This window comes from Amblyomma americanum, chromosome 7 (genome assembly GCF_052857255.1).
Source record: "Amblyomma americanum isolate KBUSLIRL-KWMA chromosome 7, ASM5285725v1, whole genome shotgun sequence".
NCBI lineage: Eukaryota > Metazoa > Arthropoda > Arachnida > Ixodida > Ixodidae > Amblyomma > Amblyomma americanum.
In genome coordinates, this window is record NC_135503.1 from 35,737,906 (window position 1) to 35,758,795 (window position 20,890).

Below are 20,890 nucleotides of genomic sequence, written 5' to 3' on the forward strand. Positions count from 1 at the left end.
TGCATTCCATGTCGTCGTCATTGTTGTCAGAGTAACGGTTGTCCAAGTACAGAGCGAAAGTTTGTCACCTGGAAGGTGGTTGCCACGGGATTATCCCGGATGGTGGCTAGCAGCGTAACACATCACCTGCCAGCAATGGCTTGTGGTGTGTGAAGAGCTGTGCTGAAATCTCGCATTACGAACTGTCGTAATTGTCAATTTTTTTTTGTGCTATTTTCTATGTGCACAGCAGATGTTTTGTGGGCACATGGATGTGACAGAAACACACGTCTTCTTTGCCTTCTTTTGTGTGTGCATTAGTTTTCCAGAGGTTTATTCCCATCAGGCGAAAATGATAGGCTAAGTATTGAACACATGGCTTGGTAATCGGTCTGTGGGCCCACTCATGAGTGCACTAATTTTACTTCATTCAGTCTCGTATGTAAGTGAGTTACTGAAAGTGGGAACCCCTAGTGGTATGAGTAGTTGCTAGTGCAAGCAGATGTCAGTATGAGTAAATAGGCAAAGGATAAAAATGTTCATGAGTGGACTGCCTTGTGAGGGAGCACAGCGAACAAGTGCAGTTCACTGGCGGAGGCCTTTGGTGTGCTCTTGTGTGCATGTGTGCATGCATGCAGTTGCTCTATGCGCTTAAACTGCGACCACATGTTGCTAGATGGCATATAGCAACAGGAAGAAAAGAAAACATTACAAAATTGTTGGATGTGTGCGAAGTTGCAGTAGACCAAGGGGGCGAGCAGAGGAAGAAAAATTTGTGGGGAAAATTTTGCTGTAATTCTGCAAGGAGTCCAATTTTCTTAAGGGGCTCGCCGCGGTGGCTCAGTGGTTAGGGCGCTCGACTACTGATCCGGAGTTCCCGGGTTCGAACCCGACCGCGGCGGCTGCGTTTTTATGGCTGCGTTTTTATGGAGGAAAAACGCTAAGGCGCCCATGTGCTGTGCGATGTCAGTGCATGTTAAAGATCCCCAGGTGGTCGAAATTATTCCGGAGCCCTCCACTACACTACGGCACCTCATTCTTCCTTTCTTCTTTCACTCCCTCCTTTATCCCTTCCCCTATGGCGCAGTTCAGGTGTCCAAGGATATATGAGACAGATACTGCCTCATTTCCTTTCCCCAAAAACCAATTATTATTAAGGGGCTCCAAAAGTGTAACGCATTCTGTGCTTTCTTATGCATTCAGCAGAAGTCGAGCTTTTTGTCTCATTGTGGAACAAAAGTTGGCATACTGTGTAGTTCATGTTGCTGTAAGTTTTTCGTTGCTTTTACTATATTACTACCAGTATTTATGCGTTTTGTTTGTGAAACAAAGGTAAAGATTTTATGTTGTTCTTGTTGTGATAAAGATCATCGATCTTTTGTTATGAGAATTTGTGACAACTGCAGTGAAAGCACTGTTTTTTAATGAACGCACATTCTCTTGTACACACAGGTGGAATACCTGCCACACTATGACACAATCATCAAGTCTGGCATGTATGAGTACTATGCATCTGAAGGCCAGAACCCGTTGCGTAAGTTATATGAATGTGTATTGCTACGCTATGTATAGCACAGCAGTGCTGCTGTGCAACCTGTGTTGCACTGTTGTGAGGCTTTATTTTTATGTGGTACATTTGGGAATGTTTTGGCTTTATTGACGCTCATGTTTGCTTGTCAGAAATGGGAAGAATTTGATGTAACTGAAAAGTCTAAATTAATAGAACACGGGTATAGAGGCGCGCACTAGACCATTGACATCTTTTTTAATGTCCTTTTTCACTGCTGATGATTTGAGTTAGACGGTAGCTGTTATTGAAATGATTTTCATGTCAAGCTCAAATATTCATTTGTGGGGCACAGCATGGCCCCATTCCGTGCTTGGTGAAGTGTTCAGGTTACTGCAGGAAGTCTTGTGACCAAACTTTTTCTAGCTTAGTTACAAACCTCAAGACTTCTGATGCTCAAGTGTTTAGAAAATTGGCTACTTACCCATTGACTGTGCATAACAGAGCTTGCGTTTTGTTGCGGCCACATGAAACTTTTTGTTAGTGTGTGGATTTTAACCTTTTTTCCCGCGGAGGTGCAGCACAACCATTTAAGAAAGGTTCCGGAGTGTGCATGACTTGACTACATGCTCTTCTGTATTCTGAATGTCTTTGGTGTTTTTTTTTTCTCCAGCATACGCATTTGCAGAGCTCATTGACAATTCCTTAGCAGCCACCAAGAACAATGTTGGCAGCCGGAAAATTGAACTTAAACTGGTTAGTGCTCATCTTTCTTTCCTGTGACTGATAACTGATGTTGCAGCTGTAATATGTGGGATAGAAAGTTCAAGCTTAGAGAATTGGTTTATTCTTATTTTCATGTTTTGCTTTGAATTTGATAAATTTGTTTTGGGAAGTTCTTTTATCTTGTGCTTAAAGGCATTACTCACACATCCGTGACATCTGTCTGCTGTTTTTTTCCTTGAAAGTAGTGCCTGTCAATTGGCAAACACGAGTTTGCGTAACTTCCACTATTCCCATTATACCTGTGCTCTTGAATATATTTCATCATGACATCATGTATCGCTCGAGGGCACTTCGCTTACAAGAACAGCGGCTCAGACATGCTTATTTTCTATTTCTCTGTATGTAGGTACTGTAGCCTTCTTCGCAGTGGAACAAAGATTTTTGAAAAACACGTCTTTGGACTCTTCCATTTACTTCCTAAACTGGACAAGATTAGTAGTGCTACAGTTAAACCTCATTATAACGAACAAGTAAAAAATTGCAAAATAATTCGCTATACCCGAAATTCGTAATATAAAATTTCGTCAGAAACACGTGCAACTGCGGCACAGTTTGGAAATTGAAGGGAGAGCAATTTCTGGCTATACTTACTAGAGAAATGGAGAGATGTTTTCGCAGGTTTTGGCGGCGTTCGCGGCTATTGCGAAGGCCGCAAAAAACCGAGCGCCAGTTAGGTTAGCTTTCCCGCACAGCATCGCAAGCGCAGGTTAAGCGCTTGTTACAGTGGCTTCCCTGCATCACAGCCGTGCCGTGTGGAAAGCGGTGCGTCAGAGCGAAAGCTATCGCCGTTTTCACCACATGCGCGACAGCTGACATGAGCGCAAGATTGTTACTGCAAGCTTGCAACCACCTGTGCTGCTGCTTCCATGGCGCTGTCGACGGATGCCAGCGGCGTGAGCGCATGCTGACTGCGGGACTGCAACCGTACACGCCGCTGTTGGCGAGTGCGAGATAAAAGTGCAAACCTTGGCACGAACGCTTGCCGCATCACCACCATCCACTTGTGCAGTGCGGCGAAGCCCGCCGCCTGCCGTCCCAATGGGCACAGTTTGGCACTGGGGAGTTTGATATATCCGTTTCATGGCCAACTGCATTTGGTATATAAAGTATGAATTGCATGCATTTGTCAAAATATTTATGATGATTTCGATGTAGCCAATAATTCGTAATATCCCTGTTCGTTATATCGAGGTTTGACTATTGTAAAGGCTACCAGAGGTATAGGAAGGGAAGCTCGTCATTCATTTGACATATCGCATGAAAGTATGCAAGAAGTCATTAGTACTGATACACAGTAAAGCACTAATGACGAATTTCTGCATTTAGAAATCACACACCGTTTTGCAGTTATTTTGCTTGCTTTTTCCCGTAAAAGATCATTTGTAGTAAATGAAATGGATTGGGCTCAAAGTTTGGATTTATGTCCCGTCCTTTCTCTGGAAATTTAGCATGTGATTTTGCGCCAAGCACATTATTTATGTCGCGTGTTGGGCGTGGCTCTTAATGGTGTGCCTGCTCTATCTGGCCAGTACCTGGACGACAGCTCCCAGCAGGAGAAGAGCACTATCCTGGTGGTGGACAACGGGTGTGGCATGACCTCCTGGCAGCTTAACAACTGGGCCATCTACAGGCTCTCCAAGTTCAACCGCAAGGACAAGACGCTACAGAGCACGTGAGAACGATGTGCCTGCCCTCCGGCCTATTCTTTGTGGTACCATTTATTACTCGAGCGGCGTAAAGTTGGTTCCACTGGGCAGACTGTATTGCTGTCATAGCTTGCGTAATGTGCATGATGTGCTGCACTGACCACAATCCACTTGAATGACGTGCTTAGGCTTTGTTGATATGGAGCTGGTCGCTTCACTGTGCAGTCGTCACTCATGGTGCTGCTGTCATCAAAAGAAAAAAGTCAGGGCCAGTTTTTTGGCAGAAAGTTCTTTCTGGTTTTATTATGCTTGTTTTTCCATGAAGTTGTTTCTTTTGTGGGCAAGAGCTATAATTGGGAGCCACCCCGAGCCGTCGGAACAAGCCCTGTAACTGTGGGTGGCGCTCTTACTGTGTCTCGATAAATTTAAATTTATTTAAAACTGAAGTTTTACCAATTTAAAAGGTTTTATCCGGAATATATAAATTATGGGTTAAATTTTAAATTTAAATACAAATATGTATATATTTAAATGTTTCTATTTGAAGTTAAATTGTAAATTAAAGTGAAAATTTAAACTTTAAAAATGCACAGAATTAATGTTTTGGAATTTTAGTTTCATTTTTAGGTTTGAAATATAAATGAAAATTTAAACATATTAAAAAAATTACAATTATAATGAAAGCAGACTTTACAATTTTATAAATTATGATTGAAAATGTATTTGTAGCAAAACATTCCCCTTCTTTTTGAAAATGATTTTGAAAATGATTGCAATGGAGGTGACTATCTCTCCTCATGCTAGCCCCCTCTTGTGGGCAGAGCACCGAGTACAAAGGGTCTGTGAACGAGAGTGTTGTTCTTGGAAAAAATGTTGGCGGTTAAGCTGACTCAAAGAAATTCGAAACTTGTCAATTGGGGCTAAGGACAGCTCTTGCCGAATGTTTCAACTTAGGCGTAGCCTAGTTTGGTCAGTTTTTTCTTTTTCTTTTTATTTTTGCTCTCATAACAACAAAGCTTCTGCAGCAGTGACTGTTTCTGTGCGCTCTTTTGGTTTTCGGTTTGATGATTCTTATGTGTGGTATTCTCATTCCAGAGATGAATCCGGGTCCAAGAATACACCTGCACATAAGCCCCGCTTTCTCAACAGTGAGATCTCCTACTTTGGGGCTGGTGGCAAGCAAGCTATTTTCTTCATAGGCAACTCGACAAGGGTAACTTACCTCTCTTTTTTTTAATTAATCTTTTGCTGCCATGGAAGTGGTTGCAACATGTGGTTGGTGCCTGACTAGGGAGGGGCAGGGGAAGCCCCACACAGGCACCTTGTACTAGCCCCTCTGTTGTGATGCACAACCTTTTGTTGAGCTGCCTGCTTGTTGGCGAGCCATGTTGTGTGATCGAAGGTGCATCAGCATTGGCGGGAACAGTTTGCTAGCCTTTGTGTCTAAATGAGCAGCTCTGAAGAATGCATCGCTCATAAAGATGATGATTAATGTGAAAGCTTTATATAACTCATTGACAATGGAACCTGGTGTCGGTGTCGACTTGCAGCAGTGTTACCAAAAATCCTAGATGATGTCACCGCAGTATCAAAGAAAAATAAAATTTCTTCCGAAGATGCAGGGAATTGAACACAGGACTTTCAGGTTGTGAGATGAGCATGCAACCCGTAGGCCACAAAAATCTGTTACGTCTTGGTAAGCAAAGGTGACCTTAGTATGTGCATTGCCCTATGACTGTATGCTAATGAGTAGGTGTGTCATTAGAAGGGAAGGGGAAAAAAAAGGAAATAAAAATAAAGACAAATGCTTTCGCATTCAAAGCAGGTAAGTAGTTTTAAGAGCCCTCTGTAATTTCTTTTTTTTTTTTTTGTGGTGAACAGGGAACTTTCATTCACTAATAACATTCAAACCATTAGTATAGGACAGATACGGCTGTTTGGATGCCACTGCTCAGCTACTACCACCATGAAGCTTTCACATACAGGCAGGGGAAGATGGCTAGATAACTATGCAGAATAATCTTTTTTTTTAGGCTCCGAAGTGCTGTTTTTAATCTTGTATTATGCAGAGCTACTCTGAAAGAACATTTTCCTTCTTGGAAAAAAGATTGAAGGGGACACTTAAGCTCTTAAGCAAGGATTTAATGCCTGTATGTGCGGAACTGGTCATTCTTGACTTTAAATTCATAGATCCTTGGAAGTCCTCATATCACTCCTGGCACAGTGGTGTTTCAATAAAGCGATGCGCCACTGCCCTGTGATGGCAGGTGCTGGCACCAGTGGGGCTGTGCGACCTTGGTTGCTAATTTTTTCGTGCACTTTCTTACTTAGACTGCTAGTCAACCAGTCCTCCCTATATTGAAATTTAACAAGTTGTAAAATCACTAATATTGACTTAATCAAAGAAGTACCTTCTGCATTGTGTTCGTCGTACTGTGTACTATCTAGCCACATGTTTATAATAGTTTTCTGATCATTTTTTTTTCTTGTTTTTGCTAACAAAGGAGTGAAAATGTCTATCTTGAAAAATAATTGATATATCAGAAAAGTGGTGTTACATATTTGAAATCAGTGTTAAAACCTGATTAAGACAGTGCATTCTCGTTGCATTTAGTCCAGTAAAAACGAAAAAAAGTTTTGAGACGCCTGTCCTTCCTTAATTTTAACTGCTACCTGCCACGGTGGTCAGTTTGCTTAAAATCTGGTGGGCAGGTTGTGATGATGCCACAAAGTCGCGTCACGTAGGTTGCTTCTCCAGGGATTTTTCGCTCCCAATACTGATGATGCTGCCGCTGCCACCCGATTTTCTGCATAACGGGACCCTTAACGCTGCCATGTAAAATTGCTCTGATGCACGCTGTCTTTGCTTCATATGCTTTTACTACCCATGGTTGATTATGCACCAACTTAACTCGTTTCTCTCGTTTCATGCACGAATTTAACTCTGCCTTTCCTTGGCAGCAGTGACATGTGCACTTCACCAAAGTTATGAGCATGCTTGCGGCCCTTTCTTTCAGATGATTACGAAGCCACAAGGTTCAAAGGATGTGCACGAGCTTGTCATCTCCAAGGATGAGTTTGAGCAGCGGGAGAAAGAGAAAGGGCTGATCTACTCCGGCAACATCCTGAACAGAAAGGTACGTCCACACCTTACTTCATTTTTCTTCTCATTCTTGATTGAGTGGAAAGTATCAGTAGAGGTTAGGCTTTCTTGCTGGTCAGCAGCTTACTGGCTGCCGGCTTGGCACGGGTCTTGTTATGGGAGGGAGACCTTGGGTGGGCCAAGGGAAAGAGCAATTGCAGTCGAGGGCCGAAAATTCGAACCCTTGATTTTTCGGACATGCTTGATTGTTCGGACATTTTTGTGGCATGCCCCATAGAGCCATTGTATAAGAGCACCTGAAAATCCGGACACATCGCAAGTGATTGCTCGATTCTTCGGACTTCATTTATACTCACTACGGCATTGCCGCTGGTAGTCAAGCCTCAAGTAGCCAAGCATCATTAATTCTGACATCAAGGGGGATTGAAAACTTGAGCAAAAAAGCAGAATTCAGGCTAAAAGGGAGCCTCTTCAATGGCAGGGCTGATATTCTCTGTGGGTTCTCACATTGTGCATGTGTAGTTGCGAACCGTACCTTTCTCGGACATCATCCACTGCTAAAACTCATATATTAGCTAAAGTTCGCAGAACTCATTTGGGCCGAGTTCTTTAGTCCTAGAAATGCGAAGCTGCAGCAACGAAGCACGTGGGAGGCGTACGGCTTCTAGGAGATGGCGAGCAGAACAAAATGGCTGCACCTTCTGAAGCGAGGAGCTCGTACCTGTGCCAAAACGTATCGCAGCTCCAACAGTTCTATTGCAACACCGTCAAAACTTGTGTTTTGATGACAGGCAAAATGCCACTTTCATTATACTCGAGCCACAGCAGAGTGCATGCACTAATGTATACCGTATTTACACGATTGTAAGTCGACCTATTTTTCAGAATTTTAAAATCCGAAGTGGGGGGGGTTGACTTAAAATCGAAACCAAAGCATCGCACCATAAATGAAGGTGAGACAAACAAGATATCAGGCTTGCTACAGCGTGGTTGGATTTTTGTTGCGCGGCTCCGTCGCAGCGCTCTTCGTGCTGGCCTTGAGCAGCTGCTAAGTCAACGCCCAGAACCGGCATCCCCACCCCACGTTAGGCGGCCGACGATGGCTGTCGATAAGCAGCAAACCACGCCAGCGCACTCCCCACACGTGGCCGCAGATTGCGTCTGCTGCGGCCCGATAACGCATTCACGTTCTGCTCTTAATAGGCGTCGTCCAAGTTTTTTTTTTTTTACTTTCAACCGCGCACTTTGCGCTCAATCGAGCGCCGATAGTTGATGGAAGGGCCGCTATTCCAATAGCGGCGGTACCCCCACTCGGAAATGCAGCGGCGCCGGGGGGTGTCGATAGCCAACGGAAGAGCCGACACCGCTCACACTTAGTTTCTCTTTGGCTCCGACGCATTTTACTGCTTTCGGCAGCGTTTCACAAGTTTTTAATGTAGTGCTTCGTCTTTTGTGCTCCTGGTCCGGACCGGTAAGCGACCGGCGGTCTTTCACGGTTACATTCAAGGTGGCTGTCATTCTTTACGCCGAAGAAACGAACAACTGCACGCCGGGCTGCAAGTTCGCGTCGGGTGATCAGGTGTGGCAGCTGCAGTGAGGCAAAATTTTCAGCTGTTACACGTGATGTCGTGATGTGTCTGTTTGAAGTGCGGGATTTCGCTGCACGATGATGTTAGAACGACGAGCTGTGGGACCGCAGCAGTGATCACGACGGCAGTGCTAGTGAGGACGATGGCGCAAGTGTGGGCGAGTAGTCCAGTGACTAATACATTTTTCGTTTTGGAGTGTGCCCATGGGCGCTCCCGCGCGTGGCACCAGATAGTGGCTAGCAATGAGCGGAGGCCACAGGATAGTGCTATCACGTTCTATTATTTAAGGCCAAGCGTAAACTGTTGAGTCGAGGAAAGCAGGACCGTTGAGACGCCAACCGGACAGCTTTATTCCAGCCAGGCGAATGCCGGCCCGAGCCCCTGACGCGTGCCAGCCGCCGTGAGCCTCGCGCGAGCCCTGCAGTCGCGCCACGCAGCCAAGCCAAGCAGACGGCATAGCCACTGCATCTCCCCTGAAACATAGGAGAGTCTCTTGGGCGGAATTACGCAGCGTCCACACAGGTCACATGTGATTCTCCCAGAGAACATCCGTCCAGAGTTGCCTCGTCTACGTCTGCCTCTGCATCTATATACACAGATGCCTCGCTGTCTTCACCTCTTGATGCCTCGTTGTCTACACCTCCTCTCCCAGACTTGGGAAAAGCAACAAGGTGGGTCTGACTGCGCCGCACTGTGCCGTCTCCAGTGCCCACGATGTAGGACCGAGGCTCGTCTACGGGCCTCTGCACGTTCCCTGTCCTCTTCAGGTCCGTGACCCAGACTTCATCCCCCTGGAGAAGAATTGGAAGCTGACGCACGCTATGTCGCTTGTCGTAGTCTCGACGCTGCTGCGCCCGGTATTCTTCAAAATTCCGGAGTTTGGTGGCATCTGGCAAGCGGGGAACCAGCATTCCCGCAGCGACAGGAAGCTTTGTCCTCAACCGCCTCCCCATCAGTACTTCAGAGGGGCTGTGGCCGTTATTGAGTGGTGTTGACCTGTAGGATAGGAGGGTCAGGTACGGGTCCTGAGTATTTTTCAATGAAGACTTGATGATTTTCACCGCAGCTTCGGCGAGTCCGTTGCTCTGGTGGTAGTGTGGGCTTGAGGTGACATGCGTGAAGCCGTATTCACGAGCAAACCTGGTAAAGTCAGACGATGAGAACTGCGGACCATTTTCGGAGACCACCACCTCTGGGATACCGGGACGGGCGAAAATTGATTTGCAGTGTGTGATTACTATACCTGAATTTAACTTTTCCAGATGAACAAGTTCAGGATATTGAGAGTAGTAATCAGTAACAATCAACCACCAATGGTTATTCAAAAAGGACAGGTTCATTGCAACTCTCTCCCACGGTCTTGAAGGAAACTTGAAGGACGAGACGGTCCCGATAAATCCACCTTCGCTGTGGGGTCGAGATGCTTCCACGATGTCAACCCAGCAGACATGCAGACAGATGCGAAGTGGCCCTTCTTGTGGCAGCCCCTGCATACCCGCGTTTGCGCTGGGCACAGTGAACGCGGATGTCGTTTTTTCCCACAGCAATGACACAATGTCAGAACGCTGTCAGCTGGACGCGGATGTGGCCTTGATTCAAAGTGCTCTCGACCGTCGCTGACTTGAGTAACGTTCGTGGGGTGCCTGACTTGCTGTCTGCCTGATGCAACTTTGTTGACGGTCAGCATTTCGGGGTGAAGCTCCGCTTGCTGCTGACGAACACTTTTGACCTGCCTGATACTCTCAAGCGCCTTCTGAAGAGTACGATCAGCATTAAGTTGCAGTCTCACTGACAATTTCTGGTCTTGAATGTCGACGGCCAGTCTGTCTCGAACCAGTTCCTCTCGGAGGGTGCCGTACTCACAAATGTTGGAAAGCGTGTGAGGCGCAGTTACAGTCTTCCACGGATTCGCCGTCGTTTTGGACCCTCGTGTTGAAGCGTGCCTGTTCAAAAATGATGTTGCGCCGCGGCATGAAGTAGCTGCCGAAATGCTTTAGGAGGCGTTCTAAGTTCTGAGCGTTCTCACCGGAGAGTTTGAAGGCTCCGAAGATGTCCTCGGCTTGGTCGCCCGTCAAGTAAAGGAGCGTGTTGACTTGGTGTGACCCTGATTTGTCGCAGAGACCGGAAGCAGTGTAAAAACGCTCAAACCGCTTCCTCCATTTCAGCCAGTCGGCAGGAGTCGTGAAGTAGAAAGCCTCGGGCGGTTGAATGACGAAGGACTCCATGTACTGGCCGCGGATTCCAGGCCGTAGACGCTGCTGTGATGTGTGCCACCGTCTATGGGTATCCGAGTGAGAGGACGCAGCCCCAGTTGGGCTTACTGTGGGAATTGCGTTACTTCTGACACCATGTTGAGTTGAGGAAAGCAGGGCAGTTGAGACGCCAACGGGACAGCTTTATTCCAGCCAGGCGAACGCCTGCCCGAGCTCCAGACGCGTGCCAGCCGCTGTGAGCCCCGTGCGAGCCCCGCAGCGGCGCCGCACAGCCAAGCCAAGCAGATGGCCTAGCCACTGCATGTGGCTACGACCTCCAAGTTTTTTTTTTTTTTTTTCCAGAAATGTGAAGTGTGGGGGGGGGGGGGGGGGGTCGACTAATACCCCTGTCACACGGGCAGGGGTATGGCCCTCGAACCGATAGTCTATCGACTCAAAAGCGATCGAGCGCTTATACATGGACAGTTTCAATGGCCATCGAGTCAATAGTCTGTCGAGTCAACGGAGCAGCGCGGAACTCCATCGAGATTTAGGGGGCTTCAGGCGCTGCCCAAGATTGCTAGTGTTGCTTTGAGCGACGCCAACGCGCACTTTCGTACACGATGCATTCATGGTACAAAGGCATGAACAAATATTATTAGGCTAAACTTTAATGCAAGCAGTCTTTACAATAATTTTAAAATTGTATCTGTCTTGTTATAAGTGCATTAAGCGCATTAATTTTTACGTTGCGGTCTTTGCGTTGCTTGCATATGTAGCGTTAGCAAAATGGCGGCGCCCTGCCCGCCCGCTTCACAGGGATAATAATAGCTTTGTCGCTAAACCCTCAAAGCAATATCGTGTTCTAAACTGTAATATTTGCCTTCGATTTACCCATTCTTACCCTCGCATAAAGATTCAAGAAGGGACAAATAGCCTTTGATTTTCTGATGTAAAGGCAATTTCCCAGGTGTTAAGCCTGATGAAGCAGCGCGACGCAATTCGACTGGCTTGGTTTTGACTCGTCTTGTATTCGAGTGGCTACAGCAGTGTCTGCATCTGTCAGCAGATTGCGCTAAAACATAGAGGAGGCTATGGCTAAAACAATGCGCGGCATCCATCGCGTACGTGCAACTAAAAGGGTTTTAAACGGCATGCACGTATGCGTGTGTTTCAGCATTTGGTATATATTTATGAAATATTTTTGTTATTTGCGCAAAATCTAAAGTAGCGATTGTGGCGCCACACAGCCTTGGTGTAAGACATGATAACCATTTCAGTAGCCATTGAGATTTGCCGTGTAGCAGTGACACAACTGTTTCGAATTCGATGGCGATTGAGTATTTCGAAGGCCCTCGTCTCAATGGCCATTGAAACTGGCCGTGTGACAGGGTATTACATTCCAGTCGACTTCCAGTAAATACGGTATATCGAGGGTTTCGAGATTGGTTCTTGGCTTAGTCGCTTGGCCTAATTATGAAGGCCAATGCTGACAGAGTGCTTGTTTCATCCGTTTGTCGGTTCTTTCTTATCTTTGTTGCCATCTTCGCCTTTTTGTTTCGCGGCCTCCCTACAGTGGTTGCAGCACAGTAACCGCCGCTTTCGTGTCTGGACTTCACCCCAACCTGCGCATTTGTCCGCGACATGCTGGTGGCAGATTTAAAGCCATGTGAGCATCATAGTGTTCAAAACTGCTGCCCCCTTCCTCTACCGTACTGGCAACTAGAAGTTGACTTTGATTTTTACAGTGAATTTAGATTTTTCGAGTGTTTTCACAGTTCCTAGAGAGTCGGAAAAATTTGTTGTCAACTATATACATTCGCTTGCGCTGGCGGTGACACTTTCTCGGCCCTGGCGGTGACACTTTCTCGACCCTTTCAGTAGGCCCTTGCGAAATTCAGCGAGTGAGCTTTCCCACAAATCACAGTGGACCAAAAACTGAGATTGTGGATCTCATGCTTGAAAAGCTGTGAACGCGATTGGACGGGTGCCATCAGCCATCACTGTAGCTCAGTTGGTAGAGCACTGGACGTGAAATTCGGAGGTCGTGGGTTCGGATCCCACCTATGGCAGCTGGTTGTTTTTTCTTTTGCTTTAGTCCCCCATTGATGAAAAGCTACAAATTGAAAAAAAAAAAAAGACATCCCCCTTTGCTCCTTGGTTTCGGTAGCTGTTGGCTTCCGTCATGTGTGCCATGACGAGCACCTCTTTTTCCTTCATTTTTCTGCTTAAAAGTTTAACAAGGGCCTCGAATCTGGCAGCCTTGATGCCATAGGTAGCATAAAAGGGTTCTCTCGCAGCTTCCGCCCTCACCGTTCGACCAAGTTCCTACATGGTACTTGCGGCAATACAAGACATACTACGTCCGCCGCTATGGACGAGGGTGATGCCGGTGAACACTCTTAAGGTTAGGTTACACTACACATAAGTACCCCCGAAAGCAGAACATTGGACAGCCGTTGCCGTAGCCCAATTGTTAGAGCATTGGACATGAAATTCGGAGGTTGTGGGTTCGGATCTTTCCAGCGGCATATGGCTTTTTTTTTTCTGCTTTAATCTCCCATTAATGAAAAACTACAAATAAAAAAAAGGAGACATCCCCTATGCTCCTCGGCTTTGTGGCTGTTCCGTCATATTTACCTGGCTAGGTGATCTTGTTTGGCATGTGCCTGTGTCCTACTCTGCTGGCTTTAGACGTGAATTTCGTCAGCAGTGGGTGTGCAGCAAGTAAGCAGTGAATAACGAGACTGCAACACAGATTTCACATTGGAACTGTGGAAACGTACTTGCAGCCTGGCGATGCAAGCCACATCAGCCCAGATGAGGAAGGTCTGCGGGAGGTGATTGAAGACGAAGCAGACAAGGACCAGTTCACCTGCGTGGTCATCTGGGGCATCTCGAGCGAGCATGTCCAGTTTCTCAAGCACAACTTCAGCACGTGGTGCTCGCAGCTGGCGTGAGTTGCTTCTCTCTTCATCTGTTCCTCTGCTCATTCTTTTTTTATATGTGAGCCCACCGCGGTGACTCAGTGGCTTTGGTGTTGGGCTGCCGATCCCGAGGTCATGGGATCTAATCCCAGCCATGGGGGTGGTATTCCGATCGAAGTGAAGCATAAAAGGCGCCCGTGTCTATTGTGATCTCAACATTTGTTAAAGAGCCTCAGGGGGTCTAAATTAATTCAGAGTGACCCACTACAGTGTCCCTCATAGCCCAAGCCCGTGTGTTGTTTTGGGACGTTAAACACTGCCATATAGTGTGCAATTTTTATCTGTGAGGGGGTGGGGGGGACAAATTGCCTCTGTTCAAGCAGTACCGTGGAAGGTGGGAAAGTTGGTATGATAGTGCAGTATAAAAAAGAAAAAGCGGCGGAATACCAGCTGAAACTGAATCGTGTTCTACTCTGGTCAATTTATGATGCAAGAAATTGTGCCGGACATGTGCACCTACATGGAGTCTGTTGTGTAGTCGGTGCTTATGAGGGAGGGAGAGAGAGAGAGAGAGAAAAACAACAGACGCTCATGAAAATGTAAGCCTGCCTCATGCTGTGCCGTGCAATACACTGCTTGCTTTTATTGCATGTTTGGCCTTTGTGTTGCACATGGGCTATCAAGTGTAGTTTTGATCGAATGGACCTCATGGAAGATAATATTTGAAATTTTCTAATACAATTCGAATATTACCGTATTTACTCGTGTAATGAACCCACTTTTTTCTCAGAAAAGTTGACATTAGTTTGGGGGAAGGGTTCATTAGGCGAGAAAAAAAAGTTTCAACAGATTTTTTTGGAAGGGTCGATATTTCATATCATACTTCTGTCCGTCCTTTCGTCATCAACAAACACGTGCGGTCAGACGGGTTTGCTGGGGTTTTGCATCGTTCACTTTGATGCGATCCGATGCGGCAATTTTACGGTAGCCACCGGCGCCGGCCATTCGCGTCAAGATAGCGTGAACATGCTGAACACCGGCCCTGAAGGTCAGGCGCCCATTCTTTTGCACGAGGTTAAAAAAACACACAGGACAGTGACGAGTGTGCAATGCAAGTGCGTAATGCGAATGATTATGCAACGTCTTGGCGCTCTGCCAAGTTCGCTGAGCGCGCCCCGCTCTCCTCCTCCCTCCCCCTAACCCTCTGGCAGGAGCTCCCCTCAAAAGATAAACAAGTGGTGGTGTAATTGGCAGCGGGCAGCGTCTTGGGGCACTGCCAAAGAGTGTGCTGCGCGCACCCCCCCCCCCCCCCCCCCCCCTTTCTGGAAGGCGCTCTCCTCGAAAGATAAACAATATGGGTGTGCGAATATTTGAAATTTTGAATATGAATCGAATATCTTTGAAATTCAATTCGTATTCGTATTTGAGAAATTGATATTCGAGAATTTCCGAATATTCGAAAATTCCCGAATGCTCGACAGCAATCGTATACTGCGCAGACTTTCATAAATTTGACGGTGGCAAAACCTTAATATGTGGGCAAATTAGCCGATGATCCAGTAAAAAAATTCCAGAAACCGATCCAGAGGTCGTCTTCCCTTCCTTTTCCACCGTTTATCACGCGGTCCGATCGCATTCCGACGCCGCTATGCTTGACCTCTTGCAAACAAGAAGGCCGACGGCCCGCTTCGAACAATCGCAACGCGAAATCGCGCTTTTTTTAATCCTTGCGTAATACGTTACACATTTAATGCCCAAAGCCGAAGAATGCGTCCTGTCGCCTTCATAACTCTCCGAGCGTGGCCTATGCCATCCCGTTTTGTAAACTGCACTATGCGGGAAAGCCTACTTGCGGAATTTTGCCAGAACCACCTGAAGGAGCGCATCGAGTTGTCACAATAGGGCAAGCGATCCTGTAAAAATCCCGCCTATTGCGTGGTGCATTGTAAGCCGCGCACCTCTTTAGTGGGCGTAATGGCAGGCGTGACAACGATCTGAAGGCCCCTGTCGCGAGGTCAGAAAATAGCCTGGCCGCGTAGTTTTGGTTTCTGAGCTTCGCTGCTGCCCCACGGCTACTGCAACTGTTGGCCCGCACATTCGCCGGTAACTTACCACCCTCGCCGTTAGATGACGTTCCACGTCACACTCGCGGTAATACAGGACGTGCTACGTCCGCCGCTATGGACGAGGGTGGCACTGGTGAACACTCTCAAAGTTCGCATACACGCATTAAACATAAATACCCACGAGAGCAGCAGATTGGACAGCCGTCGCCGTAGCTCAGTTGGTAGAGCACCGGACGCGATGTTCGGAGGTCGTGGGTTCGGATCCCACCGGCGGCATGGTTGTTTTTTCTGCTGCTTTGTAAGTAGTTTTCTTTAAGCGACAGATTAATCGAAGTATTATTCTCCCACTAATCAGCACTGCAAATGAAAAAAATAAAAAAACATTCCCCTATGCATCTTGGTTTCGGTGACTGTTAGCTTCCTTCACGCACGCACGCACACACATTTTCGGTTGTAGTAAAGATTTTTTTCAAACAAAAAGCTATAGTAAAGAGCATCTGGCTGTGGCGATCTACTTCCCATGGAATGATGGCACCGCGGTGGACACGACGTCTAGGATTGCGAGCCCAACATTTGGAGACGAATAGGTACCGAAGACTGTAAAACTGTGGTCTTCGAGATTGCTTTGCCACCAAGCTACAGAGCGGCGAGTAGAAGCCAACTTTTCGAAGGCTTTGGGGCCTTGAGGCAAAGCGTGTGGTGCACGCCGAAAAAAAGTAAAGCTGCCTATGAACATTGAAAGAAGGTGGCATGATACTCTGAGAACGGAAAGCCAGTAAATGTGCATTGAGGAGTGGGGAAGGTAAGGAAAGGGCGAATGTTTGTAGCACTGCAGCACGAAGCATGGGGATGGGTGGCAGGAAGCGGAGGTGTGGTGGCACTGCGTAGCCGGTTTTGCTCCTCTTGAATGTGTCGTGCACGTTTCTTGACTATTGCCTCTTTAATGATGCTGAGGGTGCGGAAGATGATGCCGTGCTCACGCACAGCTTCGGTTTTCTCATGTAACCAGACTCTCGTTTTATTTATAGCTGTGCTATATTCGTGCAAATACGGTATTTCCGCAAGACATAAATGAAATCGAAAATGTGATAACATAAAATGTTACTGAACATAAATAGTTACTATTACTCAAAGGGACGACATGAGCAGATGGGATGTATTTCTGAGTGTTTCTTTTATGAACCAACACTTTATGTTTAATGAGTAGCCAATTAATTACCAGAGAGCATCCTTAGAGCCATGCCGTCACCAACAACTGATGCAGTAAAGATCCTGATATAGTAAAGGTTACTATAGAGGGTTTCTACTTATTACCTAGTGGGTCCTTTTTTCATCCATTTTGTGCTATTTTTCCAAGCTGTCAAGAGTCTTTTTTCTTTCTTCTTATTGTGGACTATAATCGAGCAGGCATTGTTTGTGTGGCATCTCAGCTTTTCTTTCTTTTTTTTCTCTTTGAAATTTTCTCTAGGCACATCTACCACTACTACCTCCATGGTCCAAATGGCAATGTTCCCACTGATGATTCCAGCGGCCGGGCTCCATCTCCGTACCGGCATATTGATATCGAGGTAGCTGTGCTGGGTGGTTTTTGTCTACTTGACCTTGCAGGCCTCCTGCAGTTATACTTTTGTTGAACTGTGTCTATAGCTCGAGAAAAACCAGTTTAAGCACATTTTATATAGATTGGAAACATGTTTTATGGAGGATATTCTCACCTTCACCTTGGAGAAGTTCGTACGTAATCTCACTCCGGTGACAGTTCAAATTTCTGAATTAACGGGCGCTGAATAAACGAGGTTTTTCTGGAGCAGCGCTGTCCGTCGTACATTTTCGGTTTCGGAATGGAGAGTGGTTTCCGGCCCAGCACTGGTTTCCGGATGATGACAGCAACGATTCGTGTCTCGAAAACTGACTTCAGCGCCATTCCTGGCATGTCTTCAGTCCGAATTAACCAGTGCCTGCACGATTTCACTCCAAAATAACGAGTGTGCACTGTCATTGACTTATGTACATTTTTGACGGGAGGGAGCAGGGAGGCCGAATTATCCGATTTTCCGATTGACTGTATGTTTGCACTAAGCTGTTCTTGCATTTGTACACAGTTTTCGGCTGCTAGAGAAATCCCAGTTTATTATAAAGGAGTAAGCTGAGTTTATCCGCGGACATGGTTGTCTAATGGCACTAATTATTGCAACGATCAAAGCTATCAGTTGCAGATCCTCAGTGTACTGTTTCCTTCCACCTGCCCCCAGGTAAGCTTGATCATGAAGAGCGGGCAGCACAAGGTGGCCAATTTACGGAACATTGACACTGATCAAGAGACGCTGCTGATCCGGACTGCCTCGGACCGGTTCGACTTCAGGGCAACTGTGGATGGCACTCGGGTGGTGGAAGGGCAGCTGCGATACCACCCGTTTCTATACGACCACGAGAGCTTTCCCCCTGAGCACCCAGATCAGCGAGGTGGAGTTGGCACTGCGCACTTTGGTTAGTGCCTCTCTGAAAAGTGCTCATTACCAAACCCCTCCACACACACCACCACCTTCACCTACAGATGTGGAACCACTAACTTTGTCTGGGGCATCTTTCTTCCTGAGACCTCTTGAGGCTCCTTGAAGGGCAGTCGCCAGCTTCTAATTTCCATCTCTTTCTTTGCAAGACTGGTTGGGAGTGGCCGTGACCAATATCCTCAAACGTTGGGTACACCGCACACATGCATGTACAGTCAAACCCTTTCAAACCGTCGCGCACCTCATAGGAACGTGTACGTTTTCATGACCGATATTTCGGACTTTGTGGGGTCCAAAAGTTGTGGGGTCTGTGGAGATCATTTTTCAGCCGAAAGTTCGCTATTTCGACCTAGTAATAGACGTGCGGGCATTCACAACCAACTCGTTCTCTGCTGCTGTGAAAGGCGCCTTCTTGGATTTAAACGGAATCGGCGGGCGGCGTGCATGGAGTGAATCGGAGGGACGGGCTTGAATAGACTTGGCTATTTGTTCTCCATTGTTGCCATTCAAGATAATGGGACTCTTTCTGTTGCAACCGAGAAGCCCTGCAAAGAGCGCGCGGTCGCATTGAAAACTGTACAACAGGGCAGCTGCAGCGTCCGCCGCGGCTTGTACGATGCCGCCCGTGGTGCGGGGCAGCAAACACGCTAGAGGGAGGTGAACGAACATCAAGGCACATAGGTAGAGGGACGGGGAGGGGGGCTGCATTCGGAGGCGCTGGCTCTCGGTCTTCGCGAGCGTTGCAGACTGACTGTTCTTGCTTCGTGCGGCGGGTGCATTCGTTTGCAGCGTTACTTGCGGCCACGTCACACTGTCTGGTATCGTGACATGAGAGGGCGCGGAGATGACTAAAGCATGACTATGGCTCACATACAGTACAGTATTATCGCTTGTAGGCGGAACATGGGGAGCGGCGATTTTCGCGATTTTGAAAGCCGGTTTTTCATGGAAAAGTTATTTTTTTGAAGTTCACGGATTTTCCGGACTGTTCGATTATTCGGACCATTTTCCGGGTCCCTTGTTTGCTCGTTTGTCGTGCTATCTTTTTATCGGCACAACCCTATGGTCGCAATTATCGGTTATAACAATGGTATTTCCATGGCTCTTTAATATTGTCATTAGTGGGTTTGACTGTACAGTAGAATCTCGATGATATGAACACGGTTGATACGAATTTTGCAATGATGCGAATTCGTAAAATTCCCCGGCCAGAGTCAATTGTGTACAGTGTGCAGAATTTTAGGTGTTGCAAACTCTCTTCTGTGCCTGTGCAGATGGTACGAATGCACAAGCTGCGGCAGCACCCTCGAGCACTAAACGCTGCCTGTACATCGCTAATCATGCGGTGCATACTGTGAGTAACGAGCTGTGGCCGCAGGGCCGTGAAGAAAACCTGTAAGCCGGAAACACATCTGCATGAATGCATTTTTTATCCTTCTGCATACGAATCTTGTGCGTTTGGGTGGTACAAAATTTCGGATGATGAGAATTTTTTGATGACGCCATGAGATCCGTATCACTGAGGTCCTACTGTGTACTTGAAAACAGATAGTAGTACAGCTGTCACTGCTGATCTGTTACCATCTGCACTGCACATAATCGGCAGTTTCTGATTCTTCAATTTTCTTCCAATTTGTTTCTTCCAATTTGTCTGATAAAAACTTTCACAAACAAAAATCGCTACGGTTAGAATAGTTTTCCTGTGTTCTTTTCGATTTCTGTCTTGGTAGGCATTTTCTTCTTAAAGCGGGAAATATTAGGAGTCCTTGTGGCATACAGCATTAAGGGTGAAGCATGCTGTGATGCTTTTCTGTCTTTCTGCTCTTTGTTGTACTGAAAAGATGGTGAGGACGAGGACGAACTGATTGCGAACAGCGCCAAGCCAGCCAGAGGCCAGCGACCCATCTTCGAGTGCTTCTGGAACGGGCGGCTCATTCCGTACACCACCATTGAGGAGTTTGACTGGTGCAGCCCTCCCAAGAAGGCCAGGAACATTCCCCTTGAGTGCTTCAACAGGTGACTAAAGCTTGCCTAAGGCTTTCTTTATGGGCCCTGCTTGCCTGCACTGCAAAGACAGTACGCTTGCTGACTGTAGTTTTAAATCAGTGAATTGCGGGACTTGTAGCCAGTGTGAGAAAACTGGGCAACGCTCGAATGAAGCAATATAGCTCTTGCCAGACTGCTCTGCCAAGTAAATTACTGCTCTGCTAAAAAAATTGCATGTCTTTGGTACTGTTTTCAGTGTATCAAAGGTGAAGGTTTACCAGGTTTGCGCCTTAGTGGTAAACGCCAGTAGAAACAAAATGAAATGAGCAGCGATACACGGGAAAGTGTTTGCATTTGCGTTGAGTGCTGTGGTGGCAGGATTTAAAAAAAAATGTTGTTATTCTTGAAAAATCTATCCCCACTCACTCTCTTACAGGCGACAGTTTTCCTATCCACCTTTTTTTTTGCAAGATGTGGTGCCCTCTGGGGAGTGTGCAAAAATTTGCCTGCTATTAAGAAAACTGGTTGAAAACAAATGCAGTTGGACAGTGCAGGTGCATTCCATTTTAAGAATGTGTCAACTGCGCATGTCAGATGGC

At 46.7% G+C, this 20,890-nt stretch overlaps 1 protein-coding gene and 1 non-coding gene across 2 annotated transcripts in view; both read left to right on the top strand.

The window, feature by feature from the left end:
• Positions 1-20,890, top strand: part of LOC144098890 (structural maintenance of chromosomes flexible hinge domain-containing protein 1-like) — an 85,880-nt gene that overhangs the window by 5,269 nt on the left and 59,721 nt on the right. Inside the window, exons 4-12 of the mRNA XM_077631822.1 lie at positions 1,432-1,513; positions 2,160-2,242; positions 3,802-3,944; positions 5,014-5,131; positions 6,936-7,055; positions 13,595-13,758; positions 17,264-17,363; positions 18,048-18,282; positions 20,147-20,321. Of these exons, the coding sequence (XP_077487948.1) occupies positions 1,432-1,513; positions 2,160-2,242; positions 3,802-3,944; positions 5,014-5,131; positions 6,936-7,055; positions 13,595-13,758; positions 17,264-17,363; positions 18,048-18,282; positions 20,147-20,321 (1,220 nt within the window). The remainder of the gene's footprint in view (positions 1-1,431; positions 1,514-2,159; positions 2,243-3,801; positions 3,945-5,013; positions 5,132-6,935; positions 7,056-13,594; positions 13,759-17,263; positions 17,364-18,047; positions 18,283-20,146; positions 20,322-20,890) is intronic.
• TRNAS-UGA (transfer RNA serine (anticodon UGA)) lies at positions 12,799-12,874 on the top strand. Its single transcript has one exon. It is a non-coding gene; the product is annotated as a tRNA-Ser (tRNA).